Source organism: Miniopterus natalensis, chromosome 7 (assembly GCF_054644295.1).
Source record: "Miniopterus natalensis isolate mMinNat1 chromosome 7, mMinNat1.hap1, whole genome shotgun sequence".
NCBI lineage: Eukaryota > Metazoa > Chordata > Mammalia > Chiroptera > Miniopteridae > Miniopterus > Miniopterus natalensis.
This window is the reverse complement of record NC_142087.1, coordinates 17,141,775-17,157,425: the sequence shown is the minus strand read 5'-3', so window position 1 is coordinate 17,157,425 and position 15,651 is coordinate 17,141,775. Positions and strand designations below refer to the sequence as shown.

The following is a 15,651-nucleotide window of genomic DNA, read 5'->3' as shown; positions in this document are numbered from 1 at the left end:
GTTTGCATTATTTCTGAGCAGAAATCTGCCGTCCTTATCTTTGTTCCTTTCTGCATAAAGTGTTGTTGGTTTTTTTTCACTCCAGATTTTCTTTCTTCTGTCACAGATTTTAAGCAACTTGATTTTTATGTGGGATGGTTTTGGTGTGGTTTTCTTCATGCTGCTTGTGCTTGGAATTCATTTAGCTTCTTGATTGATAGATTTATAGTTTTCTCACATGTGGAAGTTTTTTGGCCATTATTTCTTTAGTTGTTCCCCTCCCCTTCAAATATATGTAACTGGGAGCCCAGTTACATATATTTGGCTGAAGTTGTCCAACAGCTCCCTGATTATTTTCAATAATTTTTCTCTGTGTTTTAGTTTGCATAGTTTCTTTTTTTATGTATTTTAACTTACTAACCTTGTCCTTTGTTGTTATGTTTGCTTTTTTGGTTGTTTTTTTTTGGTTTTTTAAATCCTCACCCGGGAATACTCTTTCCATTGCTTTTCGGATAGAAGGGAGGGAGAGAGAGAAACATCGATGAGAGAGAGACACATCAATTGGTTGCCTGCCCCCAAGCACCCCTACTGGGGTTGGGGATCGAGCCTACAACCAAGGTACATGCCCTTGGCCAAAATCGAACCCAGGACCCTTTAGTTCGCAGGCCGAAGCTCTAGCCACTGAACCATACCGGTTAGGGCTGCTGTTATGTTTGTTAAATTAACATTTGTAAAGTGAAGCACAGGGTGCTAGATGGTGAGCCAAGTTCAACAACAGACCAAGAAAGAAATTGAAGTAGAGAAGTTTAATACAGCACTCACAGGTCCTAGGGGAAGTACATGGCATGCCTTGAGGGGGCCACACAGGGAGGGCTAGGCAGGGTGCAGGCAGAGAGAGAGGCAGGACCTCAGGCACATGCCTTTATTAGGGTCCATGGATGGAGTGTTTTGAGATTCCCAGGCTAAAGCCAGATTTGTCAATTCAAATTAAAAAGAGTAGTAAGTTTTTAGTAAGTTCCGCAGGGGTCTTATCTAAGGGGCGCACAGGAGGAGGCACTAGGAGGGGGGAAGACTTTTGATCACTAGAACTGTTGGGTAGTGCTCCGGAGAAGGCAGTTTCACACCTTGCTTTATAGATTACAATCAAAGGAGGAATCCTAAATGGGTTATATGAAATCCATTGGTGATAGATTAGGGAGGCCCAAGAAAGCAAAGGGTGGGGGACCCCTGGGATTGGATAAAAAGTAAAATGATAAACACACTTCTTTTACATAGGTGGGTGCAGGATAGTTAACAGTCAACAGTAATGCTTAGCTCTGTGCTTTTTGATAGCCCTGAAAAAGGGGAAATTGCTTTGTTTTGCAAAGGCATGTTAATCAGGTATGTTATCTCATATGCAAAAAGATAACAGACTAGTTAAGTGAAGATTTTCCTTTGTTAGGGAAAAATACTGCCTCAGGACATGGCTACCAGCCACAAACTGCTTAAGTTTAGAAAGTTTTAATTTCAGACCATCCTTTGTGGTTATTTTAGGCCTCTGAGTTTGCAATGCCACCAGGCCTGCCCTGAGCTTTTCAGATTAAGTATTTAACCCCTTTTTGTCCACAGTTGTCTAATATCATTTACCTCATCCAGTGTATTTTTTCTTTTCAGACAGTGTATTTTTTTATCTCTAGAAGTTTGATTTCTATATTTTTTTACATTTTTTATGTTTCAAGTTAAGATGGTTCAGTCTTCTAGCTTCTTAAACATATGGGATACAGTTATAATTGTTTTAATATATTTTTCTTCTAGTTCTGTAATCTGGGCCTTGCCTTTAAGCTTTGTTAGGCAGGAAGCAAAGCAGCATTTAATTTAGGGTTAATTTCACCCCACTACTGAGACAACATCCTTCTGCGTACTCTATCTGATGTTCCTATGAAGTATGAGGTTTTCCACTCTATCTGGTGGGAATGGGCAGAAAGTCCAGTGCAAGGTACAGGTGGTGACTCATTATTTTACACAGCAATATCCAGTTTTTCTAGGACCATTTGTTGAAAGACTCCTTTCTCCTTTGAGTTGCCTTTGCACCTTTGTTTGATATCACTTGACCATATTTTTATTAATAGTACTCCAGGCTGTTCCTTCATTCTCCCTGTAGTGCTCTAGAGAGTTTAAGAGTATTTTCTTCCATTGGACAGAGATTGTTCAGCAGTGAGGAACAGCAGCTCTGTTCCCATTGACACGTGGGGCTGTTGACACATCCTGAGAACTCTGGCCAAGCTGAGTTTCGCTTTCCTGTGATGGGAAGACCCAGGCAGTGGGCCCAGGAAGGCCCAGGCAGCACTGTCTGCTGCCTTCATTCTGCACCCTCTCATGTGTTCCCTTGTGCCCACACTAAGCTGTTGAGGGATTCTTTAAAAGAGAGTATCACCTGGCCGGGCGTGGCTCAGCGGTTGAGCATCAACTTAGGATCCAGGCGATCAGGGTTCGATTCCCCGTCAGGGCACATGCCCGGGTTGCGGACTTGATGAATGACTCTCTCATCATTGATGTTTCTATCTCTGTGTCTCCATCTCCTTTCCTCACTCTGAAATCAATAAAGATATATTTTTTTTAAAAAAAAGAGTATCTTCTGCCGCACTGAACATGAATGAATTATACAGGAGTGGGCACAAGTAGGTTTACAGTTGTGAGTACATGAAACAGTTTATTCTTGTACTACTTATTAACTATTGTATTGTTTTCCATATGAACAACTAAACCTACTTGTGCCCACCGTGTGCAGCTGCATGTTGCTGTACCTATAGCCTGGTTGGTTTAAGAACAGGTGTCAAGATAAGTAAGCAAGTCACAGGACAGTCATCAGGGTTTTGTTTTCTTTTTTTTTTTTTAAACCATGTGTGTATATTTCACATACTGAGAATGAAAATTATTCAGCCATTACATCATAATATTTCCCCAGTAGTGATAAATGTTCACTCTTTACACAGGTTGGACCATAAGAGAATTTTTATTTGTACAGCTAGTTGTCTGAAGGAGGAAAAGCCAAATTCTTCATTGGCACATAGTGTCTTTTTTTGTTCTGAGGGCTCCTCCTCCTCCTGTTGGACTCCTGGAAATGCAGAGGTCAAGCAAAGACAGAACCATGCTGCAGTCCCATGCTGCTTTTAGGTAGTGATGGGGAACATTCTCTCACCCGGGGTTTTCATACAGAATGGAGAAGGAATGGCAGAGCCCATCCACTTGGGGCACCAGGGATGAGACAAAGAGCCAGGAAGATCTCCTCAGGAGTTGTCTACACTGGTCACTGAGAAACCCCTGCAAAAGCACGTCCCTTCAGTACGTAATCTGACAGTCACGAATCCAGAGCAGATACCAGAGTGTTATTACAGAAAGTGGATTAGGACCTAAGAGACCAACCAGGGCACTGGCACTGGGCCACCCTATGAGTCACTTCAATCATCTCATGTGTGCTCTGAGAATAATGACAGAAGTACTGCTCCCAGAGCCAGAGGCGTAACTGCACCAGTACTAAAACCAGTTCTTGTTTACAGAGTCTCTGCCCTGGGCCAGGAGCCATAGTTGGTGCTTTTCAGCATTGCCTTGTGAATTTCTGTTTTCCTCTTTTCCATTTTGTTTTGAGACTTCAGAGTCTAGAGGGAGAAGTACTGGAGATGACCTCCCTGCTCTGCTTCTTTCCCTGTCTTTCCAGTGAGTACTTGGAATGTGCAAACTCTTAGAATTGTGCTCTTTTCTAGAAGCTTTGGGAGGATTTTGAGGTTTGTCCAAGAGAAAATTCACATTAGAGGTACACAGGTAGAGGGTAAGCCCAGAATCTGGAAGGCTGGCTCCTGGGGAGTTGGTGGAAGGGGTTGGGAGACAGCAGTGGATGGACTGCTGGGCAGAACTGTGGGCTTGTTGAGGTTGAGGAAGTAGAAAAGGCCCATGGTCAGATTAGCTACACATGGGCTTTGGAAAGAGCAAAAAGGAAGGGAAGAGTGGTGAGAGAACCGAAGGGCCCAGTGTGGAACAGTGCTGTGGCATCAGACAAACTTGTGTTTTGTACCTGGCCCCACTATCGAGTAGTTCTGTGACTTCTTGGGAAATCTCTCTAAAGTTAAGTTTCCCCATCAGTCCTATAAAAATACTTTTCTTATAATTGTTGTGAAGATGGGAAACTATAATGCATATGATATACTTGATGAATAGTAAAGTAAAATCTGTTTCCATCCCTTCCCCTGACAAAACAGAGATTCAAAGTAGATAGACCCTGTCTGGGGGACCTGCCTTGGATGTGAATGAGAAGAAATGAGGAAATTGCTGAGCAATAGGGGAAAATAGGACTGGAGGCTTTGAAGGCTTGGTGACATCAGAGGATGAGGTTTCAGGAGTGAGAGAACTAAATGGATAATGGGATGCTAATTTTAGGAAGTAGGGTCTAGAGTTGAAGATTCCACAGGTTAAGACTTTCTGGGTGCTACTTTATTGCTGTGCAGTTGGGATTAAGGAACAGTGAGACCAGAACATGGCATGGGCCATCCCCTGGTCTCTCAGAAGGAATGGGAGTGTTGGCTTTTGGAAGAGAAGGCCGTGAGCCATTCAGAAGCTGTTGGAAATGTTGGGGAGTGATTAGGAGGGCAGTAGGTGTGAGCAGTGAAGGAAAGGAGGGGCTGTGTCTCTAAGGGAATGAAAATATTGTGCCAGCATGGAGGGGAATGGTCTGGGAACAGCAGCAAGGAACCTTGGTGTTGGTACAGGATGAGGCTGAGGCATGAGTAGCTGCTACTCACAAGGCCTTTAGGGTGCCCGGCCGAGCATAGCTCAGTGGTTGAGCACCGACCTAAGATCCAGGAGATCACAGTTCAGTTCCCAGTCAGGGCATATGCCCGGGTTGTGGGCTCGATCCCCAGTCAAAGGTGTGCAAAAGGCAGCTGATCAATGACACTCTCTCATCATTGATGTTTCTCTCTTTCTCTCTCTCTCTCTCTTTCTCTTTCTCTCCCTTCCTTTCTCTGAAATCAATACAGATACACACACACACACACACACATATATGTGTATATATATATTTTTTTTGAAAAGGGCCCTAGGGCAAGGCTGTATACAAAGGAGGCCAGGCTTTACTTGTTAGAGGTGGGAGGCTTATAGGGCTTGAACCCGGATGCCTTGAAGTGGGCTAGCTAGTTGCTGGCAGCTGCTGCCACAGATGGTAAGGTTGGCATTAATTCCCTCTGGCTGATCAACTAGTTCTCTCATTGATATGCAGGCTCCAAACCTTCCTCTTTTACCTAAAAACTGCCTCCATCTTCTCCACTTCTCCCTATTCCCATTAACATGCATACACTTGCACACACACTTACCAGGCCTTGAACTCCAAGAATTACTTTCTCTTTTCTCTATATGTGAAAACAGGGAAAGAAAGACTGTTACAGGAACAGAAAGGATCCAGCTTGGACCAGCTCCAGAAAACAGCTTCACCCAGGGGACTTAGAGGTGTTCTGGGTGCTTCATTTGGGTCTCCAAAGCAAGCACAAGCTAAGCCTAATCCTCGTCATCTTTGCCGTCCATCTTTCTGTGGTCTGCCTGATAGGGCCTATACTGAACTATTCTGAATGACCTTGGTCATCCCAGAAACAGCAGCTCTCCTCGGACCTGAATCCTTGTCCTAAGGAGCCCACATCCAGCATCCACATCTCACCATTTTTTTGCATGTGTAAACTACAGAACAGCAGGTCTCCAGTGTCTGTAGAACCCAGTTATTGCCTAACTCAGATGTTCCTTTGCTGGAAACAGAGACCCTTAGACTCCCTTCACTAGTCCTTCAGCTAGGACTGTAGTGCTCCTTCTCAGGCCTTAAGTGAGGAATGTGGTCTTTTTAGACCTGAGCCAGCTTCTGCCAAAATAGGAGAAAGAGGCACCTATAAACTCAGTAATGGAGCAGACATACTGAGTCTTTTTCAGTGTTTCCCTGGAGGACACCCATACGTGAATGTGAATGTTGCTCCTCCTCATCAGCTGATAACTTACTTGTTTTTCTGATTCTTAATCAGAGATTGTGTCTGATACCTCATTTCTCTCTGAGGCTCTCAGAGGGTACATTGGCTTCTACAGAGCACAGGGCTCAGAATAAAAATCATGTAACTGAAGTGCTGCAGATACTGTTCTGTAGTTACTACTCTGGTACCTACAAGAAGGACATTGGAATCTGGTCCCCAGGGCCCAGCCCTCCAGCTCTGACCAGCTCTGACCAGCTCTGTTTTCCTTCCAGGGAAAGTATATTTCTTCTCTAGAGGCCTTCTGTTTTCTCACCGTCATCATGGAAGTATTATCATTTCCAAGGATCACGTGAATTCCGTTTCATTCTATGATGGGGTAGGTGTTTTACCAGTCTTTGGCTTTGGTGCTCAGAGAGATACTCACACATCTGAGGGAAAAACCATATAATCCTCTTCTCGCTCTACCACCATGGGACAGGATGTCAGGAGTCAGCACTGCCTTTAGGGCAGGTAGGCGAGGAGATCATGGAGAGGCCTGCCCATTCTCAGGGCCCTGAGCCTCGTCAGCCTTGCTGCTCCGTAAAGGGCTTAGCTAGAAAGGGCTTCTGGGTCAGGAGGGCCAGCAGCTACCCATGAGTGATTAACTCATCCCAAACAGGATCAGAAGGTAGGCTGTAGAAGGCCTCCAATGGCCCCTACCAGATGGCCTCCTGCCCAGGAACACAAAGCTTACCCACTTAAGATCTGGAAAGAAGCTGCTTCCTGTGACATTGATGGGGCTCCACTTACCCATTAGCATGAGAAAGAATTATAAGTGAGGCAGAGAGGGAAAATGGCTAACTTTCCCCATGAAGACTTAGCCCTTACCCCATCGTGCGTTAGTCCTAACCTCCAGCTGCGTGAAAGTTCCACCCCCAGGACCATTCTTTACCTTCACTAGCCTGCATCAACACTTCCCCTTTCCCTTGGGAAAAGAGGGTAGTTATCAGTTTCCTCTAGCCTGTACTCCCTGGCCAGAGCACAGCTTGTCTCTCAGTGTGACACTCAACCTCAGCCTCAAAACCAGCTTGTTTGGGAGCCAGGACAAAGACTAGGTGAGGTGGTTTCATCAGATGGTCAGAAAATGAATTCTTTGAGCAATTCTTGAAAGAATTCTTTCTCCCTCATGGAACCTGCTGCCTTAAAGGCCGTTCAAAAAAGCAGGCAGACGAATAAGACACCATGGATGGCCCTATAGATCACGGGTGAGGAACGTCCAGCCTGCAAAATCATTTGGTCTGGCCCTGCCAAGGCAACCACAGGCAGGACTCAAAGTTTAATAAATCTAGGAGCATTTTTCATAGCTAATTTTTAAGTTGATAATTTTGTATCGCCCAAGAATGATTTTATAGATATCCAGATAGCCCTTGGCAAAAAAAAAAAAAAAAAAGTTCCCCATCCCTGCTATAGATGAAAGCTTTGATATTAGGTTAAAGAGTCTTCCAGCGTCAGGGGAGAAAGGGTGACTCATTCGGGTGCTGGGAATATAAGTTAGCTAATTTGGGGAGAATGGAGTCTTCTCATATCAAAAATCAAATTTCTGATAGATTAAAATTAAATATTTTAAAATTTTACAAGTAGAAAAAAGAATATAAAAATGTAATATTTATTAAACCTCTAGGGACAGGAAGACTTTCTAGCTTAGAAACTTCCTTAGAGCTCTGAACCAGTAGCTCACTTGGTTAGAGTGTTGTCCCAGTACGCCAAGGCTGCGGGTTTGATCTCTGGTCAGGGCACTTACAAGAAGCAAACTATAAAGGCATAAATAAGTGGAATAGCACGTCAGTGTTTCTCTCTCTCTCTCTCTTAAATCAATAAATTTTTTAAAATTCTTTAAAAAAGAAACTTCCTTAGATACAAGAAATTCTAAAGGAAAAGTCTGTCAAATTTGACCACTTAAGTATTTTAAAAATTTTTGTTGATAATTTATTGAACTATACTTTACAGTTAACTCTATCCATTCAAAGTTTTGAGAGGTATATACACTCATGACACCACCATCATAATCAAGATACAGAAGACTTTCATCACCCTCAAAAAGTTTTCTAATGCCCTTTTGCAGTTCATCTTTCTCTCTACTTCTCACTTCAGGCAACCAGTGATTTAGCTTTCTGTCACTGTAGATTAGTTTGCATTTTCTAAAGTGTTATATGAATGGACATTATGCATACTTGCCCTTTTTTTTCATTCTGTCCCCTTTTGAGTCTGGCATTTTTCACTCAGTGTAATGATTTTTAGATTCATTCATGTTGTTGTGTGTATCAGTAGTCTCTTTTAATTGCTTTATTGCTGAGTAGTATTCCATTCTATGGATACAGCATAAAATTTATTAGACTTAATTAATAGCTTAAAGCTCTAAAAAGTATCTCAAAAAGAGAATTAAAAAGCAAAATTAAGCTGGGGAAAATGTGTTTGATGATTAAAAAAATAAGTTAATATTTCTTTTCTATGAAGAGCTCTATAGTTCTTAACATGAAAACACTGAGTTACAGGTCAGGAATGTTAGAGACATGAGATTAGTTAACAGATACAGTCATACCTTGTTTTATTATGCTTCACAGTTGCGTTTTTTACAAATTGAAGGTAAGACCCTCTACCAGCAAAGATTTATGACTCATTTTATTGCTGTACACACTTTGTTGTGATGGTCTGGAACCAAACCTGTAATCTCTCTGAGGTATGCCTGTTTATAGAAGCATATCAGAAACAGCCTCACGATACTATGCATAACAGTAAATTAGCAAAGAGGAAATAAAAGGCACTACTAGCAGAGGAGAAATGGAATAAGTATATAAATGTCCAGCTGTAGGGGTAACCTTAGAGGGGAGTGGAAAGCAGTCTTTGCAAATGTTTACAGAGAGTTTGCAACGTCATAGCAAATGTTAACAGTAAATTAAGTTTTAAAAGCAAGATACAGAACTGTAAAAATAAATATGATTTCCCAGTGCCTAAAAATGTTAAGTCAGTGGATGGATAGGAAAAAAATGACTAGAAGAAAAAATACTAAAATATTAGTTGTAATTGGGTTTAGGTGATGAGACTTTGGATTATTTTTTTAAACCTTTCTTTTCTACTTTAAAAAAAATTTTAATGAACATATTATTTTTATAATGAAAAATTAAATGTTAAAAAAAACTTTTTCCTCTGAGATCAGGAACGAGACAAAGATGCTGGCTTTTGCCACTTCTATTCGACATAGTATTAAAAGGTCTAGCCAAAGCAGCTAAGCAAGAAAAAGAAATAAAAGGCATCTAAATTTGAAAAGAAGTAAAATGATCTCTGTTCACAGGTTACATGATCTTTTATGTAGAAATCATAAAGAGTCCACAAACCACCCCCGCCAATGGTTAGAATTTAACGAATTGACAGAAGTTGCAGGATATAAAGTCCACACACAAAAAATCAGTTGCATTTCTACACCCTAGCAATGAGCAATTTAAAAGATATTAAGGAAACAGTTTTATTTACAATAGCATTTACTTAGGTCTTCTTTAATTTCTTTCAGCAGTGTTTTGTAGTTTTCAGTGTACAAGTCTTTCATATCTTTGGTTAAATTTATTCCTAAGTATAAGAATAAAATACTTAAAATTTAACCAAAGACGTGAAAGACTTGTACACTAAAAACTACAAAACACTGCTGAAAGAAATTAATAAATGGTAAGACATCTCATATTCATAGGTTGGAAGGCTTAATATTGTTAAGATTACAGTATTGCCTGGTTGGCATGATTGAGCACTGACCTGTGATCCAGGAGATGTCACACAGTTCAATTCCCGGTCAGGGCACATGCCTGGGTTGCAGGCTCGATCCCCAGAAGGGGATGTGCAGGAGGCAGCCAATCAATGACTCTCTCACTATTGATATATTTCTATCTCTTTCTCCCTCTCCCTCCCTCTCTCTGGAATCAATAAAGACATAAAAAAAGAAGAAAAGATTATAATACTATGCAAAATGATCTTCAGAGTCAATGGAATTTTTTTAAGTCAAAATCCCAATGGCATATTTTACAGAAATAAAAAAACCCATTCTGAAATTCACATGGTATCTCAGGGTACCTCTGAATCACCAAACAATCTTGAAAAAGAACAAAATTGGAAGACTGACACTTCCTGATTTCAAAACTTACTACAAAGCTACAGTAATCAAACAACAGTGTGGTATTAGCATAAGGTCACCAATGGAATAGAATAGAGAACCCAGAAATAAACCCTCACATATATGCTTAAATGATTCCCACAAGGGTGCCAAGACCATTCAATGAGGAAAGGACAATTTTTTCAACAAATGGTGCTGGGACAACTGGATATCCACATGTGAAAAATTAAAGTTGGACCCTCGCCCTAGCCAGTTTGGCTCAGTGGTTAGAGCATTGGCCCAGGGACCTAAGGGTCCCGGGTTCAATTCTGGCCAAGGGCACATACCTCGGTTCCAGGCTCAGTCCCCACCCTGGTCAGGGAGTGCATGGGAGGCAACCAATTGATGTGTCTCACATTGATGTTTCTCTCTTCCACTCTCTCTGAAAAGCAATGGAGAAAATATCCGTGGGTGAGGATTAAAAAAATAAAGTTGGACCATAAGTAAAAAATTAACTCAAAATGAAGTGTGGGCATAAATGTAAGAGCCAAAATGATTAAACTCTTAGAAGAAAACATAGGAGTAAATCCTTGTGACGTTGGATTAGGCAGTGATTTCTTGGAGATGATACCAAAAGCAAAGATAACAAAAGAAAAAAATATATAAATTGGACTTCATCATAATTAAAAACTGTGCATCAAGGGACACTATCAAGAAAGTGAAAACAACCCACAGAATGGGAGGAAATATAAATCTGATAAAGAATTCACCTAGAAAGAATTTTGAGATGACATTTTTATTATTATTTTCTTTTTTGTTTTTATTTATTTTTTTAAATATATCTTTATTGATTTCAGAGAGAGGAAAGACAAGGGAGAGAGATAGAAACATCAATGATGAGAGAGTCATTGATCGGCTGCCTCCTGCATGCCCCCGACTGGGGATCGAGCCCACAACCAACACATGTGCTCCGACCCGGAATCAAACCTGTATCACCTGGATCCTAAGTAGATGCTCAACTGCTGAGCCACACCCGGCCAGCCTATTCTTTTATTTTTTAAAAACTTTTTTAATTTATTGATTTTTAGAGGGAGACAGGAAGGGAGAGAAAGTGAGAGAGAAACATCAATTTATTGTTCCACTTACGCATTCATTGGTTGCTTCTTGTATGTGCCCTGACTGGGGATCAAACCCACAACCTTGGCATAGGGGGGTGATGCTCTAACCAGCTGAGCTACCTGGCTAGGCTGAGATGACGTTTTTAGAAAAAAATCCTTGTGCTTCCTATATCTTGTATACTTGGGTATTGAAAAACACATCTATAACTGAACCCCAGTAAACCATATAATGTGAAAATAATTGCACTGAAATTTGTTAATATGTGTCTGATAGTAGTTGTGAGTGCTGCAAATGGCTTTTCTCATTGATGCTCCCTCTCTTTCTCTTAGGATTCCACCAGTGTTGTTGCTGCCCTTCTGATAGATTTTAGAAGCTCATTACTTCCTCATCTTCCAGTTCATTTCCATGGTTCAAGCAATTTTCTGATGATTGCCCTTTTCCCCAGATCAAAGATATACCAAGCATTTTACTCAGAGGTAACATCAATCAGTCAGCAAAACTACTGTTTTTTTACCTAGCAGTTTAGGTGGTAAGGCAGCATCTCAGGGTTAACAGTGAGGTGATGAGAGGGAGTGTTGGGAGGGCTGGTGGGGGTGGCTGCTTCAAATCCCTTTGGGTTCTGGAGTGGTGCCTTGCCATTGAGAGGTGAGAATCTGAAGGAACTGAACAAAAGGCTTTTAGCTCCTAAGAAAAATCTCTGTCCCTTTAAATCCTAATTAGACTCAATGTCCCTTTAGCTACTTGGTTGAATTGTTGGGTCCTACCTACTGGATCAGAGCTCTGTACCCCACCCCAAGATCTCCCTTCCCTATGATTCACAGGTCCTGCCCTTGTGAATGGTCCCACTTGGCATGCTGCATAATATAGGCACTTAGCACAGATTGCATGAGTTGGGGAGCTTACTGAGAATTATACAACCCACTTAGAGACCAAGCAGTAGCCAAAGTCAAATAGATGGCCAGCCTTATGCTTGGAAACATGTGATTGAAGCAGCTTGTGAAAGGACAGTGTCTCTCCCTCAGGGCAGATTCACAGAACGTGGAGGAGACAAGAGGTAGCCTTGGCTGCATATGGCTTCTCAGGCCAGTCTGTGTCTCCCTCTTACGGCTTGCTGGTCCTTCCTACCTCCTTGAGCTTGTCCTTTCAACCAGGAACATGGAGGCAGCCCTTTAGATTCTCTTTAGCCATCCCTCTACCTCCAGACAGGAGTTGCTTGAGCCACTCCTTCTGTCTGGCCCTATCACCAGGGAAGAACAGGCCTCTTCTGCCAGAACATGTTACCTGACACCTTCTTTTGTGCTTCCTGGCCTCTGAAGGAGCAGAGTCCCTGGGAGAGGAACCCAGAAATTCTAGTTTTGAAAAATACAGAACAAAATTGCTTTAGGCCTCTATTTTTGAAACAAACTTGTTTGTTATGATGGTTTGTCTCATGTATTGACAGACTAGATTTTCAGCAACCATCAAATCCCCATGTGGGTTCCATATCCTGTTGTTGGGTTTCAAGTGTTCTTTGCTCAAATTCTGTTTTGTTTAGGTCTTCTCCCTCTGGCAACAGCAGGCTAACTCAGGGCTGTCTTTAAAAGTGATCCAGGAAGATGGATTATCTGTGGAACAAAAGAGATTGTAAGTGGCTGCTTTCAGTGTTTATGCTTGCTTCCCTAAGCTGTGCATGTCTGCTCTCTCTGCAGGATGATTTGTGTTATGTAACACAGGGGTCTTGGCTTCTAAAAGGGCCAACACAATCATTTCAGTGCTGCCAACTTGCAGGTAGTAAGAGCCCTTGGGGACATAGAAGTCAAGAAAGATGAAATCCACCAAGAATTAGAAACCCATTGTATTACCAAGGGTTTCAGGCCAGCTTTCTTATGTGGACACACCAGTCATCATGTACTGACGCCACATTTTATTTAAGTCAGTGAAATGCTTGTTTTGGAAGTGTTGACTCTGTCACAGGACTCTGGTTTGAAAGCATCAGAACAAGTTATGTAAAGTATGTGCGCCATAGGGAGATGGAGTTCTAATCTGTGAGCTTTTGATATTCTAGACACTCCAGTGCACAGAAGCTCTTCAATGTCCTGAGCCATTCTGCTGGGGAGAAACGAAGTCCTCTAAAGCTACTGTCAGCCAAACTCCCAGAGCTGGACTGGTGAGCTCTGGTTTTCTGTTCATAGATATTTAATGTTCTGGCTTTTGAAATGTCAGAAACCTCAATGTTGGTCCTTTCTAAGCTCCTTTTTCTTTATAGCTTCTCCCCCCCCCCCAAAAAAAAATATAGCCTTTATACATAGTTATACATATTTGTACAAGCACCTGTGAAGGCCAGAGAAGTAACTCAAATTTTGGAACCTTGGAGGCTCTACAAATTACTCTCCATTTCAACTAGTTATTAAATCTTAGGTAACGGCATCTAGAGCCTTGGCTTTATAATTGTGCAGGAGAAATTAAGTCAAGAGTAACAGCTTCACATCCTGAAAATAATGGTGGCAAAACACAACAATCCTGAATTGAGGGAGGGACTTGATTGGAAGGAAACCACTAAAATTCTACTAATCCCAGGTTCCTCAAATTGGTACCAATGGCAGCAATCTCTAGGTCACATATCATCTAATCAGTTTGACAAAGAAGGATGACCCACAGGAACAGCCTTTGTCCACTTGAGGATTGTTCAGCACTTGAAATGAGCTTCGGATTAATTCTTGGCTGAAGTCCACTTGGGCCCCTTTCACAAAGGCCAAGCTATCAGAGTCACCCACCGCTTTTGCCCCACCCTTTTCAAATACACTGTCGTCTGGGTTGATAACGGTATCCAGTGAAAATCTGTATTGGAATCTGGAGCATCCACCTCCCTCCACCTCCAGCCTGAGGAATTCTGAGCCTTGGGTGATTTCCAGAAAGCCTCTGGACGCAGCTGGCGGTGAGGTGAATCTGCCCTTCGCCAGCCTCGGGGCTGGAGGACAACACTGCCCGGTGCGCCTGAGATTGGGCGGAAACCCTGAGGAGCCTGCCACGAGCAAGGGAGGACAATGAGCCCAGGAGCAGAGGGGCACCTGGCAACCCCCACCTGCTCTTCCACCAGGGGGTGAGGGCTCTCAGCGCCGCCGCCGCTGCCGATAGGGATAAACCCCGGGGCGGCCACCATCTTCCTCCACAGACCCCACCCCTCTTTATAGCTTCTTTGGGATTGTTGTAAAAGTTAGTAGTGACACACCATATATAATTTTATTCTCTAGAGAGACTCTCTCAAGTTTCTTTTTCATCAGTTAAATAAGGAGTTTTTCATGTAGATGGGCACATTCAGGCAAGGCTGGTGATGGTAACACAAGAGCATTGTCTTTGTTTTTCTAGGTTTCTCCGGCATTTTGCCATCAGCAGCATTAGTCGGGAGCCTGTGATGAGGACCCATCTCCCTGTCCTGCTCCAGCAAACTGAAATCAGCCCTACTGACCAAGTAGAAAATGACAAGGTACAGCGGCTCACCAAATTTGCTGGGAGTTCATGGGAAGAGAATCCTGATAGCCTGTCCTTGGGTCTCCTGTGTCAGTTAACAAAAGTAGCTCAGGTGGAGCCCCTTTTATAAGACTCTCCACCTCCTTGGATACTGATGTAATGGTGCACGTGAAACCTGCTCTGTGCAGTGACTGTGTACAGTTATCTACATTAACCCTAGCCAAACCCCATGGCATTGATGAAACTGGCACCTTGCCAGGCCCTCCCCTTCCTTCTCCAGGCCTTTCAAACTTGCTCAGTGTTCTCATGCCGTCAGCTCTTTCTGGTTGTGACAGGGACTTACCTGCACATTGGGGATGGGCCTTGTTAGTTCGGCCTTGCTGGCACCACCAGGGTAAGGTGATACTTTATAAACATTGCCTTCCCAAGAGTAGATTTTAATCTGTTCCCACCTTACACTCCCCTCCCAACCTTTCTTTGGAGCCATATGTCTTTTTATGCTCAAAGAGGGCATTTATTTCTGTGAAAATCTAGAAGATACTCAGCTACAAAAGAGTAAAAGCACTAAGCAATCAAAAGCCTCATTTTCCCCTTACTTAGGCAAGAGTTTGAAAATGAAAATCCCTACTTGTTATATTTTGTTAAAAAGGTGCTATAGGCCCTGGCCAGGTAGCTCCGTTGGTTAGAGTGTCACCCTGATACACTAAGGTTGTGGGTTCAGTCCCTGGTCAGGGCACATACAAGAAGCAACCAGTGAATGATAAATAAGTGGAACAAGTCAGTGTTTCTCTCTCTCTCTAAAAACAAATAAAATATTTTAAAAGGTGCTATAGGACTGGTCTTAAAGTAAGGTGTCTGGCTGTAAGCATGTGTGCTGTGATTTGAGAGGCTGAGGCCTGGGCCCTGAGGACTAGGCACCAAGATGGGGAAATGTAGGTGGGAGGACAAACCAGAGTTAGTTACATGGAGTGCTCCCCACAGGCCAGAAAGGATGTGCAGGAGGGGCCTGGGCAG

At 42.5% G+C, this 15,651-nt stretch overlaps 1 protein-coding gene across 5 annotated transcripts in view; it reads left to right on the top strand.

Annotated features, from left to right (window-relative positions):
• DNAAF9 (dynein axonemal assembly factor 9) overlaps positions 1-15,651 on the top strand; it is a 115,678-nt gene that overhangs the window by 69,618 nt on the left and 30,409 nt on the right. For all 5 annotated transcript variants that reach the window (XR_015714809.1, XM_087818842.1, XM_016212082.2 and 2 more), the window contains 5 exons: positions 6,230-6,333; positions 11,520-11,666; positions 12,725-12,813; positions 13,235-13,336; positions 14,536-14,653. Coding sequence is in view for 4 of the 5 variants with exons in the window: in XM_087818842.1 (XP_087674968.1) it covers positions 6,230-6,333; positions 11,520-11,666; positions 12,725-12,813; positions 13,235-13,336; positions 14,536-14,653 (560 nt within the window). In the remaining variant the exon portion in view is untranslated. The remainder of the gene's footprint in view (positions 1-6,229; positions 6,334-11,519; positions 11,667-12,724; positions 12,814-13,234; positions 13,337-14,535; positions 14,654-15,651) is intronic.